At 36.7% G+C, this 15,241-nt stretch overlaps 2 protein-coding genes across 4 annotated transcripts; one reads left to right on the plus strand and one right to left on the minus strand.

Moving 5' to 3' along the window:
• The first annotated feature begins 1,179 nt into the window (after positions 1–1,179).
• On the plus strand, positions 1,180–13,018 carry Syt14 (Synaptotagmin 14). 3 transcript variants are annotated; one of them, XM_071793609.1, is made up of 8 exons: positions 1,180–1,661; positions 3,731–3,874; positions 4,195–4,335; positions 5,016–5,074; positions 5,157–5,345; positions 5,640–5,963; positions 6,120–6,473; positions 6,732–13,018. In XM_071793609.1, exons 1-8 carry the CDS (start codon positions 1,628–1,630, stop codon positions 6,942–6,944), a joined length of 1,458 nt encoding a protein of 485 aa, XP_071649710.1. In that variant the 5' UTR covers positions 1,180–1,627; the 3' UTR covers positions 6,945–13,018. The 3 variants fall into 3 exon arrangements, with proteins under 3 accessions (XP_071649710.1, XP_071649709.1, XP_071649708.1); XM_071793608.1 differs by having other exon boundaries at positions 1,188–1,661; positions 3,731–3,919; positions 6,126–6,473; XM_071793607.1 differs by having other exon boundaries at positions 1,194–1,661; positions 3,731–3,919.
• LOC139822085 (pre-mRNA-splicing factor ISY1 homolog) lies at positions 12,802–14,979 on the minus strand. The gene is made up of 5 exons (XM_071793623.1): positions 14,452–14,979; positions 14,067–14,167; positions 13,954–13,976; positions 13,517–13,835; positions 12,802–13,429 (listed from the first exon to the last, which is right to left on the minus strand). Exons 2-5 carry the CDS (start codon positions 14,067–14,069, stop codon positions 13,064–13,066), a joined length of 711 nt encoding a protein of 236 aa, XP_071649724.1. The 5' UTR covers positions 14,070–14,167; positions 14,452–14,979; the 3' UTR covers positions 12,802–13,063.
• Positions 14,980–15,241: the final 262 nt, after the last annotated feature.

Below are 15,241 nucleotides of genomic sequence, written 5' to 3' on the forward strand. Positions count from 1 at the left end.
TGAGATGATTTATGGATTATGGAAGCGACCTAACTGCGTCATGTATTTCTCATCTTTTGAGATTTCGGCTCTTGCATTTGTGCGTAACTGTGTATTTAAATTAAGATATTGTTTATTAGGTATATAATTACAAAATTACATAATTATATGATTATAGCGAAATTTTCTATTAGAAATGATTGTATCGTATAATTATATAATTATATAATTATGTAATTATATAATATATACAATCATTTCTGATAGAAAATTTCGCTGTGAGCAATTTCGCTGATTGGATCAACCCTTCGTAAGTCAGACTTCTCTAGAATCCCGTGTTAGTCATATGGATCCAGGCGTTTTGAATGGTTGCCATTTTACATGGTATCGGTCCGATCGGGTTCAAATAATTCCGGAACATACCTTGATTATTCTAGAATATGAAACAACTGCGATTTTGTGAGTGATCAAATGGCAACGTGTTGAAAAAAAATCGTGAACGAGTACATGCGTAAAAAAGTAGCTTTTTTACTTAAAAAAAATAGTCCTCTAGTGCGCGTTTCAAAAAAGATATTTATTCCCGCATATGAAGAGGCCCGATTTTGGAGTGAAAAAAGAATGTGGATTTATCAGAAAATAATGTTGGTTTATATTATTATAGGTATCCTGAGCACACGTAAGTATTATTGTTTTTTTCGTTATAAAACGACAAAAAAGTCATTTAGTCAGTGCAACCATTTTAACATGTACAGTTTATGAATGCGGGTCCGATTGACTATAGTCACCCGTAGTGTGACTAGCGCGTAATTTTATAGCGAATTCGGACGCTTGCACTAGTGCACACTGAGTGCGCACTATAAGGCTTGTTCTTAATCAATTGTTTACAGATCACCTAAAATGATTTGTACAGCATCCATATAGATATTACAGATTGTTTATTGGCTAAAAAGTTTTTAAATGTGTATTTAAGCGACTTTAAATATAAAAATTAGATTATAAACAAGCCTTAGTGCGCACTCAGTGTGCACTAGTGCAAGCGTCCGAATATTCGCTATAGTGAAAAAAAATCAGATTTTTTTATTGTGTTTAAAACAATTAAGTATCTGAACAGTAAGTGTGACTGTGCGGCATTTGCGATATATATTTCTTTTGTTTTTATAATAAGAACGGTGTTATTATTATAAAAACAAAAGAAATATACGAAGGGTTAAAAGCGGGCGATCAAGCTAATTGGAATTTGATCGAAGTTGTCCCTCGATCCGGTCACGTTCTCGGGGGGGAGGGGTGGCCGGGGGTGGCTCGCGCCCTCGCGCCCCTTGGCAGCCTAGCGTCGCGCAGGCGCGCACGGCGGGTCTCGGCGCGGCAGGCGCACGGCGAACGACGCACGTCGCGACGCGTCGTCGTACCGAGCAACAGAGTGCCGTGTGTATGTACACCCCCGCCCACGTATTTATTGTCAGCGGCTAGCCCGAGTAGCTAGCTGGGCGCCACGCTTTTACCCCCCCGCGCGATTTCCACCGGGAACGTCCGCCTGGCGACCTTGTCGAGGGCGGATGCGGATAATGCATTCGCTATTCCGCGAGAGGCAACCCCGGCCGCGCCACCGAGCCACGTAAGGAAGCTCTTTAATGCGACACCGTGGACGAGCATGATTCTGGCTGGATCAGACCACTTCTTAGCGGGTAAGTCCACTATCCATCGCCGCCGCGGCCGCGGATGAGTGCCGGACCGACCCGGAGTCACCCTGATCCCGCGACGATGCTCCCGACTCTCTCGCGCATCGCCGCGCCTCGAGGCCGTTTTATTTCTCGCGATTTATATATCATCGCTGCGTTCGTTCAACGACGAAAATCTAAATCGTCTAATCCAGGATATTGGAAGAACCCCTCCACGGCGCGCGGTATTTCCTCCCCCCTCTCTCTCTGTCTTTCTCTTTGTCTCTGTTTTCCTTTTAAGACGCGTTGGAAATCAGGCCTCGAATCGATATTTTGTTAACTTCCACCTGAATTATCCTTCTATCCACGTTCTATCCACTTTTACGATTATAGAAGATTTAAGGGGATAGGATCGGCTTCGAACGACTGAAACGCGATCCTCGCGATCGCCGCATTGCGCAAGCAGAATTTCCCGAAGAGTATACAAAGCAATGACTGTGTAGCGTAGTAGGGGACGCGGGTTCCTGAGGGGTGCGATTACGCGTTAAAACAAAGAAAGATCGCTATTGGAAAATTAAATAATTAAAGAATCCGCCGATCTCGGGCGAGGGATGAGTTTTTCCTCTTTCTCTTCAATCGCACGTACCGCGTCGCACCTGAGTATAACGCGTGTGCAACGCTGCGCAATTCCGTATCGCAGGTAGTCTGTCACAACTGGAGCGATAATAAATTATTCCAGGTCATTATACGGCGCGTAATATGTCGCCGCCGCGTTAACGCGGCGCTCGATATGACGGAGCACGACACAACCCGGTGTATATCTATAGCGGCGAAAAATCTCTCAAGTTCAAGAGGGCGAATATATATATTGATTCTTCGATTTTTATAATTAATTTTCTGAGAAACGGAGACCTTCGTGGAAAAGAATTTTCAGTTCACCTTCTCGTGTCCGCTTTATTTAAACTTTGCTTATTCTACATTTTAGTTTACTTAGTTACTTATCCAGTTTGTTTTATTTAAATTTATCATGCCCATTTTTCCGCATTTTTCTCTCGGTTTGCTTCTTGTTACTTTATAGAAACTTTATAGAACGTTCTTCAATTGAGATAATAAATGTAATAATTAAGTAAAATCCCAAGTTCGAGAGGGCGAAAATATATTCTTCGATTTTTACAATTGATCTTCTGAGAAACGAAGACCTCCGTGAAAAAGATGTACTGTATTTTTTCGTGGCTGTTTTTTATTATTTAGTTTATTTAATTACTCTTATCAGTTGATTTTAGTTAAATTTCTCACGTCCGTTTTTCCCTTCTCTGTTTAAAATATTTATTTTTACTGTACAGAACATTGTTTAATTGAAATAACAAATGTAACAATATAATAATTAAAAGTTTTATATGCTGCCTGTATGGTCAAACAAAAGTTTATTTTTTTCGGTACTAATTATATTTTTGATATGTTACTCTGATCTCATTCATAATGAATAAAAGCATTCTGCGTATATATCACGCAGTACGTACCTACAGACCAAATTCCTATTCTTGATGTTACACATTAGTTAATTAATTGCGTGGGATAAAGCGATATTATTCTACGTTCAAAAGTGAACGTAGTAAGTGAGAAGTACCGTCATTTTAATGTACATATGCTGATAACGCTTTACGTTAGGCAAGTATGATATATAAAAGTAATATATAATTATTTGATTAGTTTTGATATAGTTTTGGAAAAGAAATTAAACGGTCGTTATGCAGTCATATAGTTTTTTCGACTTGAACGAAAGAAAAAATCGATAGCGCTGGAAGAACAGAGAAACGAGCAAACTTATCGCATTAATGAGATAGCAGAAGTTTTCATCTTATTAGCACGTAACGATCATTAACTGACACTAAACTTTCACCAAGTACTTACCATTTAGCGTTAATAAAATTTGTTTCAAATTTGTAGAAAACTTCGTGAAAAGATGTCAAGAAAAGTAGATAGTATGAGGACAATAAGAAACACGAAGTGAGAGCTAAAAGAAGAAAGAAATTTTACAAAAATTATATCTCTGAAAATTTTATATCACGTTAATCCGATTTTTCGGACTGTTCCAGTACCTGTGGAAGCGACTGCAGTTTTGGGTGCCGTTGCCGGTTTCGTAGTACTCCTGTTAGCTCTCTTCCTTTATCTGTCCCGGAAGTGGTGCTTCACGCCGCCTTCGTCTACCGCGCTCTTCGGCGGAGTCTGTGTGCCACTCTGTGAGTCCACCAACAGCTCCGCATCTCAAATATCAAAAAACATAGGTATATGATTTTAGTTTGTATCCCGATTTCCATACTCCTATCCTCCTTGCAAATTTTATATTATTCCGAATTCTCAAGTTTCTTTAAATTTCATCCCTCTCGATCTGCGATAACAATTTCATAATTTTTCCAAAGAGTCTATACCAGATAAATCAGAGTCGATTGACCTATAATTCATTACGCGAGATTTCTGATTGGCAAATTTTTGCAGTTAAAATATATATTCGCGGTATGAATTATTCATAATAATCGATAATGATTTTGCTCTATATTAGGGAAAGCATTCTCCTATTCGGATCCGGAAACAAACTCCGATTCAGAGGAAGACGCTCTCCGACGATTAAACGCGTCGCGTTCGCATCCTCCACCGGATACGTTGACTATACAAGCGGAGGACGGACCAACGACTATCGTAGGTAAGTAACGGCAACAGAATAGAATTAAAATTCAACTAGAATTTTAAAGGTGATTATTATACATCTGTGTCTAATATGTAGGTATCATATCTATATACGCACATGTAGAGGTATTTTATTTTTATCGCATTTTATATACTTGTAATCCATACACAGCAATGATATATAGTAATAATATATATTATTATATCGATCTTCCTCATACTAGTGTAATAATCATGCAGAAAAGTATTATTTGTACTCTACAGTATTTTTATACTTCGTAACTTTCACAAAATTCCATTTTACGTCAGTACATACACATCTTCCTCGTATTGTTATATTAACCCTCAGGGTACGGACTGGGTTAGCGTAACCCGAGCGAATTTTTAAAGTAGCGCCATTTCAAAGGAAGTGAATGGAAATTTTCAAATGTATCTTTGTTTAAACAAATAATATAATAATCTATCAACGCCATTGTATTTTTGAGAAAATTTTTGATCTAAAAAAAAAATTGTTTCAATTGACAAATTACAGCCCGATATACAGTCAATCAAAGTCGCCGGGTTAGGCTAACCCATGTCCGTACGGAACGTAACTTTTTTATAGTCCGTACCCTGAGGGTTAATATTAAAAAAAAAATGAGAATACTCCGTGAATAATTATTAAGTACAGTTGGATTTGTTAATTATTATTTATAGATGCTGGAACCACCTCCAGTAGCTGCACCGAAGAACCCTCTCCAGCAGATCAACAACAGGTGATTTCTTAATTATTTCTTAATTTGAGAAAAATTTTCAAGGAATTCGAGAAAGAATCGTATTCTGTTTCGTTTGTTTTAGTGCGTAGTGGAAGTTGGGGCTTCTAGTATTATACTTGACAGTAGAGAGGACAGTAGACAGGAAATACAAGTTGACCAAAATGACTCGACGACCAATGACGTCATTACAGCGATGGGTACAGTGGCTGCCGAGGAAATCGGTAGCTTGGAAGTCGCTTTTCTGTATGATGCCCCAATGCGTGAGATGACAGTACGTATAATTATTATTATTTAATCATTACTTTCAATTTTTATAATTATCTCTTTTATTACTTTTGGATATTTATTTCGGTAAAATGCTTTCAAGAATATTTTGTAATTAATATGTACAATATATATAATTTATTACGTAAAATTATTATTTAATTAAATAACTTAAATAATAAATACAAAGTTAAATTATTATATTATATCTTATTTTGTATTATAAGTGATAAATTCCTATATTCGCTTTAAATTAATTAAACGGCTACTGATAAACGGGATATTATTTTCCTTATTACAGGTTCACGTGTTACAAGGGCGAAATTATCCCGCTGGTATTGGTGGCAGCCAGGTACGGTTAGTCCTGCTGCCGTCGAAAAAGCAAAGACGCAAAACCCGTGTCCGGCAAGGAACATCTCCGCAATACATAGAGAGCTTCTTGCTTCCTCGTGTAAATCCGGAGGATGTAAACGCAATGGGTGTACGACTCAGAGTGTATCTGTGGGGTGGCCGAATGATGCGTCGGGAAAGATTGTTGGGTGAAGCCAGAGTGTCCTTCGATCACATTAATCTCCAGTTAGAAACTACCCTCTGGTTAACTCTTCAACCACCGCTTTCTTCCTCGGTAAAGTATTTGAAAAGTCTATATTTAATCATCGCTGATCAAAGCTATTATTACTGTTATCTTTTAGTAGCCAATGACGCGTAATGTATCTATAGATGTAATGTAATCTATACCAGAATGTTGCCAGTGGAATGGAAATTGTGTTACACTTTCTAGGCACAGGACTGGGGAACCACCAGCAGTTTAACTCGCAGCGATTCCACGGGATCCCAACAATCGGTCCAGTCGTATGCTGCTACAGCTGTACCACCTTATGGCAGCAGCATGAAGGGAGGCAGTGTCGCTGAGATCCTAATCGGTTTGGCGTACAACGGCACGACGGGTCGCTTATCAGTTGAAATAATCAAGGGTTCCCATTTCCGCGGTGGAGGTGGAAACGATACAAAACCTCCCGACACTTACGTCAAGTTGGCTCTTATCGATAGCAACAATCACGAAATGGGCCGGTCTAAGACCGGCTTAAAACGCGCCCAACCGAATCCTCTCTATAAGGAGACTTTTATATTTCAGGTAACTTTTGTAGAATCTCTGATTTTCTTTATTTCTTAATCCTTTAGCTGCGGCGCGCTTCAGATAAAAATCGAATAATTTTGCGACTGACAGAGTCTAATTCTCTTAATTCTCGTATACGTATAAACGTCTTTTGTAAGTGAAATTACTTTCGTAGGATGTATATACACTTTTCGCAGTTAAAGGGTTAACGAAGCGCTGGGTATTTAAAATATGATGTGAAATATGATATGTGGCATTTTTTGTTTCTGAATATAGATCGCGTTGTTCCAATTGGGAGACGTGACACTCTTTCTGTCTGTGTACAACCGTCGGCGAGGCGGAATGGGCAGGAAGGGACGGGAGATGATCGGTTGGCTCTCTTTGGGTCTGAACAGCTCCGGATCTGAGGAACTGCAGCATTGGAACGAGATGCGAACGGCGAGGCAACCGATGCAAGTGCAACGTTGGCACTCGCTACTGCGTCCTTGAGGTGTCTTCGTGTGAGTGCCTCTCATGGATTCATTCTTGATGCGACTATACGAGCGCGAAACGATTTAACTCGGTACTCGCCGAAGAGTACGCGGGAAACTGATGCGAACAGGGCGTTTCTAGGGAAGAACAATTGCTCGCGGCAGGCTTATCTCGAGAGAGATTTCAATTCTTTCTCCTTATCTCACGGAGACACTGTGTACTGACTGCCTGGTTGAAGAACGGAAGTCAATATTCCAATCGGTCTGTCAATCCCAAGTCAGAGCCCGAACAATACAAGTGTCCAAATAACATCGTAAAGACTTTCTAACTTCTATATCTGTTAAACAAAACGAATTACAAATATTACACAACAACATAAAGTTCAAAAGATATCTTAATGTTTCAGATCTCTGTTAAACAAGTAAACCAATGTCTAAATGGCGTTCTAAAAGTGTCTCGAAAGATGCCCCGACTTTCAATCGAATTTTAAATTAAGTCTTTTAGAAACTTTCAGGGCTTTTGTTTTGTTCGGGATGCTCTGTTTGGAATACTGTAAACTCTGAGTTACAAACTCTTGTCTAAATGTACCAAGTACATTTCCTTTTTGATACGCTGATGGGAGCACAGTGTGGCTAGTCTTCGATGTTGAGGGTCCCGACGGTCGCGCGATCGTTGTTCCGGCGTTTATCAACGTTCCGGCCCAATCGTCGTACCTGTCCTGTCGCATGGTACGATGCTCTCCGACTCGACATGTGCCTGAGCCAATCTGAATCATTAATTTTTTACTTTGTGCCTTTCACCCTTTTTATGCCGCGCGCCACGCTAAATGAAGGATTGTCGCGAAATGTAAGCAGAATGTTCAAATGTCCGAACGACGTCATCTCGAAAACAGATGTGGTTACATCTCTTGACTTCATAATATTTTAAGATGCAGGGTGGTTACGCGAGATATTGAAGGTCTGGGATTTCTTTCGTTTTCAAAGGACTCTAAAAATCCGGAAGATACTTCTCGCGTGGATCGGGAAATGTACTCTAGAAAAATTAGTTTTTCCATAATTGTTAAAATATTCCAGGAAGAGCCAAAAGTTCCTGTGATTTAGTAAAAATGTTCTTAAAAAATCGAGCTGTCTGCACTCGATTTTATTTGTATCGAAGCCTAAAAAAGTTACTTAAATTTTCAGAGATTTAATAGAAAATTTCTGAGAAGTTAGTACTTTAATGTAGGAAACACCATTGTTTCCTTGGAAAGCAAAAGTTTCTGGTTTGGAAGATTTGAGAATTTGCAAAAATGATTCGTGTGTCCACCCTGAGATGGGATAACATCGACACAATGAGTTATTATTATACGGTCATGTCTGTCGTTTGCGTGGATGGAGCTACAACGGAATTGTTGAGACACGTCTTGATTTTTGCTCCTTCAATTGTAATGGCTATTTTATAGCTATAGCTAGTATAGCTAATAAATATGTTAATACAATATCAAGATAGCAAGCCTCTTTGATAGATCGTATTTTTAAGAACTTCTTATTTATTTGTAAATTTTTTCAATTCTCGAGATTAAAGTATTTCAGTTTTTCTTTCTCTCTTCTATTAGACTTCAGATAAAATATTCCTAAAATAAACTTACACTTTTATTTAATTGGCTAAAAGTTGATAATGTCACTATGTAAATTTACAGTTAAAATTCGAAACTGAGATTGTCGAAAATAATTTTTTCTTTATCAAAGAATTTAATGTTCTAATTGGTATTTTCTGTAATATTAAATGAATGTATTGCTCATTATAGCCACATTGTACGTGTCAGCAATATCGTTGTTCTTCATTATACTGCTATTCCATCGTTGTGTCGATATTAATCCATCTTACTATATATTTGTATATTCGATCTCGATATCCGATCTGCTTGTGTTTGTTCATATGAATCAATGTGGCGAATATCGGGCCCGTGTTCTCGCATGCATTTAACACTGAATATAGCCATCCAATTTCTCCTTGTCGATCCTTATAATTAGCCTTATTACGCAGTTCAACAAGAAAGGATAAAAAATGACAAATTCAGAGAAGAAAATTATGGGAATGATTAAGTATTTCTGGATTTGACAAAATCAATTTTTCTTGAACTGTGTTATTGTGCAACTTGGGCATGCGTGAATGAAACGTAGATGCCAAGTAACAATCGATTCCAAAACGAACGAAAAATATCAATGATGAGCTTAGGCCAATATTAGTTAATAACTTAAGCTTATGATTAGGATTATGTTATCTATACACCAAAATTGACCACCAATGATTTCATGCATTCTTTAAAGAAATAATTTATTATTACTAAATTGTTAATAAATTAACGTTGCTAACAATAATATTAAGCTAAACGGCCTGGCGGCCATTGAGACGTTTAATACTAACTGATATTACTTAGCAAAATTTATACTCGTCAAGACGCTTATAAATAATGTGTATATCTACGCACTTATTTATATGCAATGGTTTTTTTTTACTGATGACTCATTCAGTTCAGTTCTTTAACTTTAAACTTTAAACTCTTTACAACTGATATCTAACGTTCCCTTCAAGTATGCCTGGGAAAAGAGAATTTGGATGGATGAGCAGCAAATCGTAATAGTAAGATAAGATAAGGACACGGGCGTTGGTGTCTTGAGATGGTTCGAGAATGGATTGATAACATGCGTGGGGCGCCGGCCAATTGTCGCCGCGACGTGACGGCGGTGACGGTTCAACGAGACCTCTCGGAACGAGATATGGAACACGAGACCAACAGTTTGACAATTCAATGACGCACAATGACTCGCAAAACGCACTTCGTAAACACAAATGTGATTGTAGAGTCGATATATTATAACTGAAATAGAAACATACACGATCACGAGTATGCTAGGGATGTGGCATAATTTATGCATTAATATTAGAATTTTTGAGCAAGGGGTTCCACCGTCAATAGCTGTATTAGGGAACACGCAGAAGTAGAGGATAAAGATTTAAAAATGTACGCCCAAGTTAGATTACGAGAGAAAAATTGATTTAACATAAAGATGTACAAAATATTTAAAAAAAAATTATGCGTACAAATTTTATTCTTTTCTCTTTTTACAGATTTTTCGGCTAAAACGCACTTCTTTCAGCAAACGATTGAACTTTGTCATTTTCATATCTTTAATAATTATCTTGCAATTAGATATTACATTGAAGATATATTTGAGCACCATCTACTTGAATAAAACGAAAAACAAGTTGCTTCATTCACGAAAAAACATTAATTTCCAATCGTTTGTAAGCTAAATATAATTTTTCGAGCATTTTACATTTATAATTAATCAATTGATGTAATTAACGCGCGAATATAGAATTTAGTTTATTAAAACACATTAACTTCGTAAGTACTCAAATCTTGTTTCGATTAGCTCTTTACGTCTTATGTCTTGGAAACTGTACAAGCGTGTCTCCGATTACAAGATTATCTGACAAGCGTGATTAGTGTTTTATGCGGTTTGATACTGTCATTAAAATATAGAAGTGCATAGTGTAACGTGGAAAATAGCCTTAGACCAAAGGATCGTTAGGGGACCCCTAGATCAGCAGACAAAGCCAGCGCGACTGATTAATGGACAAACAGATGCTGTGAATCATTTAACGCTTGACTTTTTCAAGCCTCTAGTAGTAAACTTTCATCATGATTATATATTTATTGATCCATGCTCGAACTATTTTGTCATTTAGGAGAATAAAATATAATTGCGGGGACTCAGAAATCTCCTTTAGGACACGAAGAATTGTTTTTATCGTATAACGCGTACTCCTCTTTTTACGTACAACATATGCGCTAGATGTGCGTTGAATTTAACCGAGAATTTAAAGCATCCTAAACGTAGCAGTGGTTTAGACTCTAATGTGTTACCTTTTATTTGTAGATTTTTTTCTTACGAGAAAACGTGCAAAATATGTCTCCGCCTTCGATTTCGCGATGGCTTATACCGGATATGTTATGGAGCAATTCAAAATAAGAGATACGTATATTTTTATTGAAGTTCAATTGCCTGTTTGCAAATAAATTTAATTTTGAGCGTTAAAACTGTAAGGTATGTAAAAAAATATCGAGATGGATGGTATTGACATTTCGTTATATGATCATAAATAATTTATACAGGGTATTAAAAACAGAATCCTAAACTTGGAAAGATATGATACTCATTAAGGAAAATTTAAAGAATGATTATAGCTCGAAAAATTAATTAAGAGATAGAACCGATTTCTTTTTTTGGTAGTACAGACGACTCGCTCGAACTACATGTCTTTTTTTACATAAATTGATTCCTCTTTCTATTCATTTTGTATAAAAATATTAAAATAATATCACATAAAGTTTGTTATTAATTCAGAAAGCAATTTGCCAGTTTAGGCAGAATATTGACGTTATTGTGTCACATTAAGCTTAATTGTGTTTTGTTAGCAGAGCGGAACCCACATGGACATGTATTCCCATGTCCATGGATTGCCAGCAGAAATCGAGTAGATTGTCATTTCGTAACCATTTAAGTTAATTTTTCGATCTATATCGGTTGAGCATTTTTTACTCCTTTACGAGTACTATACCCCCAAAGTTTTGGACCCTCTTTCAACCTGTATAAATGGACGTTAATATTTTTAGCAGTATCATTATTTTTCTTGAAAAAATTTTCCATATATTTTCTATAGCATAAAGAAAACGGGCTAAATGGGAAAATTTCCTCAACCAGATGTTTAAAGTATACTGCAGCTATATATGAGTGTAGAATGAGTTAAAACAGCCCCATTTAGCGTTAAATGTATGTATGCGCGTATGTGTGTGAATGACATGTGAATATCATATATGAATATGTATAAGTACACATAACACGATTTGTCTCGTGCATCATTAGCTGATACTGTTAGAGAGTACTTCTGAGTCCTAGCGATATTATCGTATAATGTACAGTCTGTTTATAAACGGCACGATGCTAAAGAGGAGAGAAGTGATTTAAATATTTAAATCAATTAACGCCAAGTAGCGATATATTGATCTCTCAATTTGAAGATTATATCATTCGTTTTCTATAACACGAACTGGGGAATTAGGGAATTCCAAGAATTCGAGTCAGCACCCGAGTGACATACGTTAAATTAGCGAGTAGTTTTTTAACTTTTAGGTCTTTTACTCTTTCAAGTGTAACGTAATTAATGATAACGTTAATCTTACCACACGTTTTTCACTTTGCGTGATAAGCCGCTGGATATGTAGGAAGTGTCCAGACGTGTGTTTTACATTTTCACCACACTGAAATCATATTAATCTTCAATCTTCCTGAAAGGATAAATTTTCACGAAAAGTAGGTTTTTTTGTTTAAAGAAAAAGCTATTTTGCGTTTTTTGTACTTAACATTCGGAGATCAATGATTATGGGAGTTACGATTCGGACAAAAATAGGCTGTAACGAATCTATTAAAGCGAAATTGTTCTGAAAACGATTAACGGCAACTTTCATAAACTCACGTGTGATATGAGAAGTAAACTATTTTTCTTGTTTCTTTAATCTACTTTAGAGTTTTATGACCATGTTGCAGGATTAGATAGGAATTATTCGTTAATAGATGCTTGCCGTATCGAGAGAATAAGAGAGCCGAGGTCAAATTGAAGAATACGATGCACTTTGCAAATATCCAACGACGCATTTGCGAAAACGAGAGAGAGCATGCGATATTTAGATTTTCTTACAGAATAACGATAATCTACACCGTGTCTACTCCGTTATTCCATTTCATTACGGAATAAGCACTTTGCCTATTCTCTGTAAATGATGAGGAAAGAGGAAAGGTATCGGATATCGCGAAGATTATAAACAGACTATTCTTGGATTTTTATCTATATTTTCATCTACGGCACCCGTTTCTCTTGATAAGCATTCAAGTTTGAATGTCTACTGCACAAACTAATTATCTTAATCAATGTTATTACGTGCTTATTAATAATAATTATTATATTCATCGCGTTTTATAAAAATGTATTCTAATATATAATGAAACTAACAATAAATTTATCAATAGTTAATATCGCAATATCGACATTTCAGTCTACATTTCACATGCAACGCCAATCTTCTAGAGACTTCAGTCTAGCCCGTACTTTTCCAGCAGCTCTTTCTTCTTTCTAACGAGTAAGGCCTCTTGAATGTCTTGTTGCGAAGGAATCAATTTTTGTGACGTTGTTTCAACTTCGACCTCCGGCCCTTCCTTCTCCCGAGATATCCACTCCTTGATGCACTTTTCTCTCGCTTCCTGCTCAGCTTTCTGTTCCAGTGGTATCAAAATACCGTCGTCGTCGTCCATGTAACCGTAATAGTCCGCGTCGATGTCCTTCATCAATTCCGCGCGAGTTTTTCGAGGAGGTGGCGGTGGTTCTTGTTCGAATAATTCTCTAACGCCTGGTAGTTCCTTAGCCGCGCCGAAATATTTGTAACCTCGATTACCAGGGACCTGTAATTTAATTGAACACTCGGTAAATATCTTCGAGACCTACACTCTGTAGAGATTACAAAAAAATATTATTATTTACAACTTTACCTCACGTCCTTCATGATCTAACATGCGAGGCCCGACTCTGGAATAATCAGGTCCGCCAAGCTCCTTTATTTGCGCCTCCCAATGTCGCTTCTCTCTAAGTAGCTTATTAATCTCGTCATTTAGATCACGAATGCGGAACTCTCCAAGCCCGGCATTTTGAATTTGGGCAACCTTCTTCGCAATTTCCCTAATTATTTGCATTCGCCATTTCTCTGCCTTACGTAAGTCTCTACACTCTGAAGCTAAGTACGGCCTTCGCTCTTGCTCTTTCCTTGTCCCCTCGTTATTTTGCGCTGCTCTCCAACGAGCAAGCGTTGTCCTAAGAATATTATTAATATCATGTGTATTAATTACTAACATCAACAATAGTGAGATTATAATTTCTCACAGCAAATATGTAATAAGTTTATGAAACAGATGTTAAAAATCACACTTACATAGCCTTTTCTGCATTTCGTGCCTAAAAGAAAACAAAGTGTGTTTATTAACAAAGTAAAAGATCTAGTATAAAATACGTAATAAAATTGTAATACATATCATAGGTACTTACCATTTTTTATTTATGGTTTTACAACTGTCTTGTATTAATTATCCATCAATATCACTATTAACAAGATTGATCGTTTCCAGAGTGATTAATTTACAGTGGTACTGCAAGTAAAAACAAAATTATAATAATTAACTAATTATCTTAATATCAAACATGATACAAATTATTCACAGCAGAATAAACAAGCAGAATAAACAATTTGATAAATATTAATTATTAAAACCACAATCGTACTTTTGCTAATTTCAGGTAATAAGTTGTACTGTTATTTACAGAAACTTTGAGGTTATGTTACATTATTACGCACACGATAGCGAATTCTGTCGTTTACAGTATTCTAAACTGTTGCACATTGAAATCTATTAACGTTGATATATTAAGTTACCTCTTCTTTTTCTTCTTTTTGTCGTTTTCCAACCCTCAAGATCACGATCACAATCCCACGAGGAATTATTTGAAAACCGGCAAGACTTGGTGATCTCACGTGCGAAGCCACTGGAAGCATGTGAAGCTCCAGATACAGGACTGTCAATTGTTGAAAACAATGGCCGCGTTCAGCAGACACACAACTGTTGAGGTCGTCTTGTCAACACTCTGCGTTGATTGGTTGGTTCTAAAAGTAAGAGCCAATCACGTTCGACTGTTACTCAGCGGCTTGGTCTGCTGAACGCGCTCAATAGCAACAGCCAAAAAATGCGTTGTACAAGAATAAATAATCACGTTATCTCCTTCAATCTTGTTTACACATCCACATTGTTCTCTCTTTCTCTCAATTTATTTTTACTGACTTTTCTTTTTCCTCGATATCTAATTTTTACAATAAAAAAATGGAGTAACTATATAGCTATATGGGTATATATGCAAGAAACTATTCCTATAAATTAGAAACAAATAAAAAGGAATTAACAAATTTCAATTTAGTAACTTGTGATTTTTATCTTATAATTATACTTGCGTATACTCTCTTTCCAATTTTTAATGTTTATAAAACGAAAACGAGATAAAAGAAGAAAATTAAAGAGAATTACTCCAATTCATATATAATCTCTTTCATATTGCTCTCTCAAAATTGCTTTTGAAATGAGATTCATAATTCATAATCTGAAAAGTCGAAAGAGATGACACAAACTTAAAATAAAAGACAGAAAAAGATTGGATGGTTAAAAGAGAATTTA

Source organism: Temnothorax longispinosus, chromosome 11 (assembly GCF_030848805.1).
Source record: "Temnothorax longispinosus isolate EJ_2023e chromosome 11, Tlon_JGU_v1, whole genome shotgun sequence".
Lineage (NCBI taxonomy): Eukaryota > Metazoa > Arthropoda > Insecta > Hymenoptera > Formicidae > Temnothorax > Temnothorax longispinosus.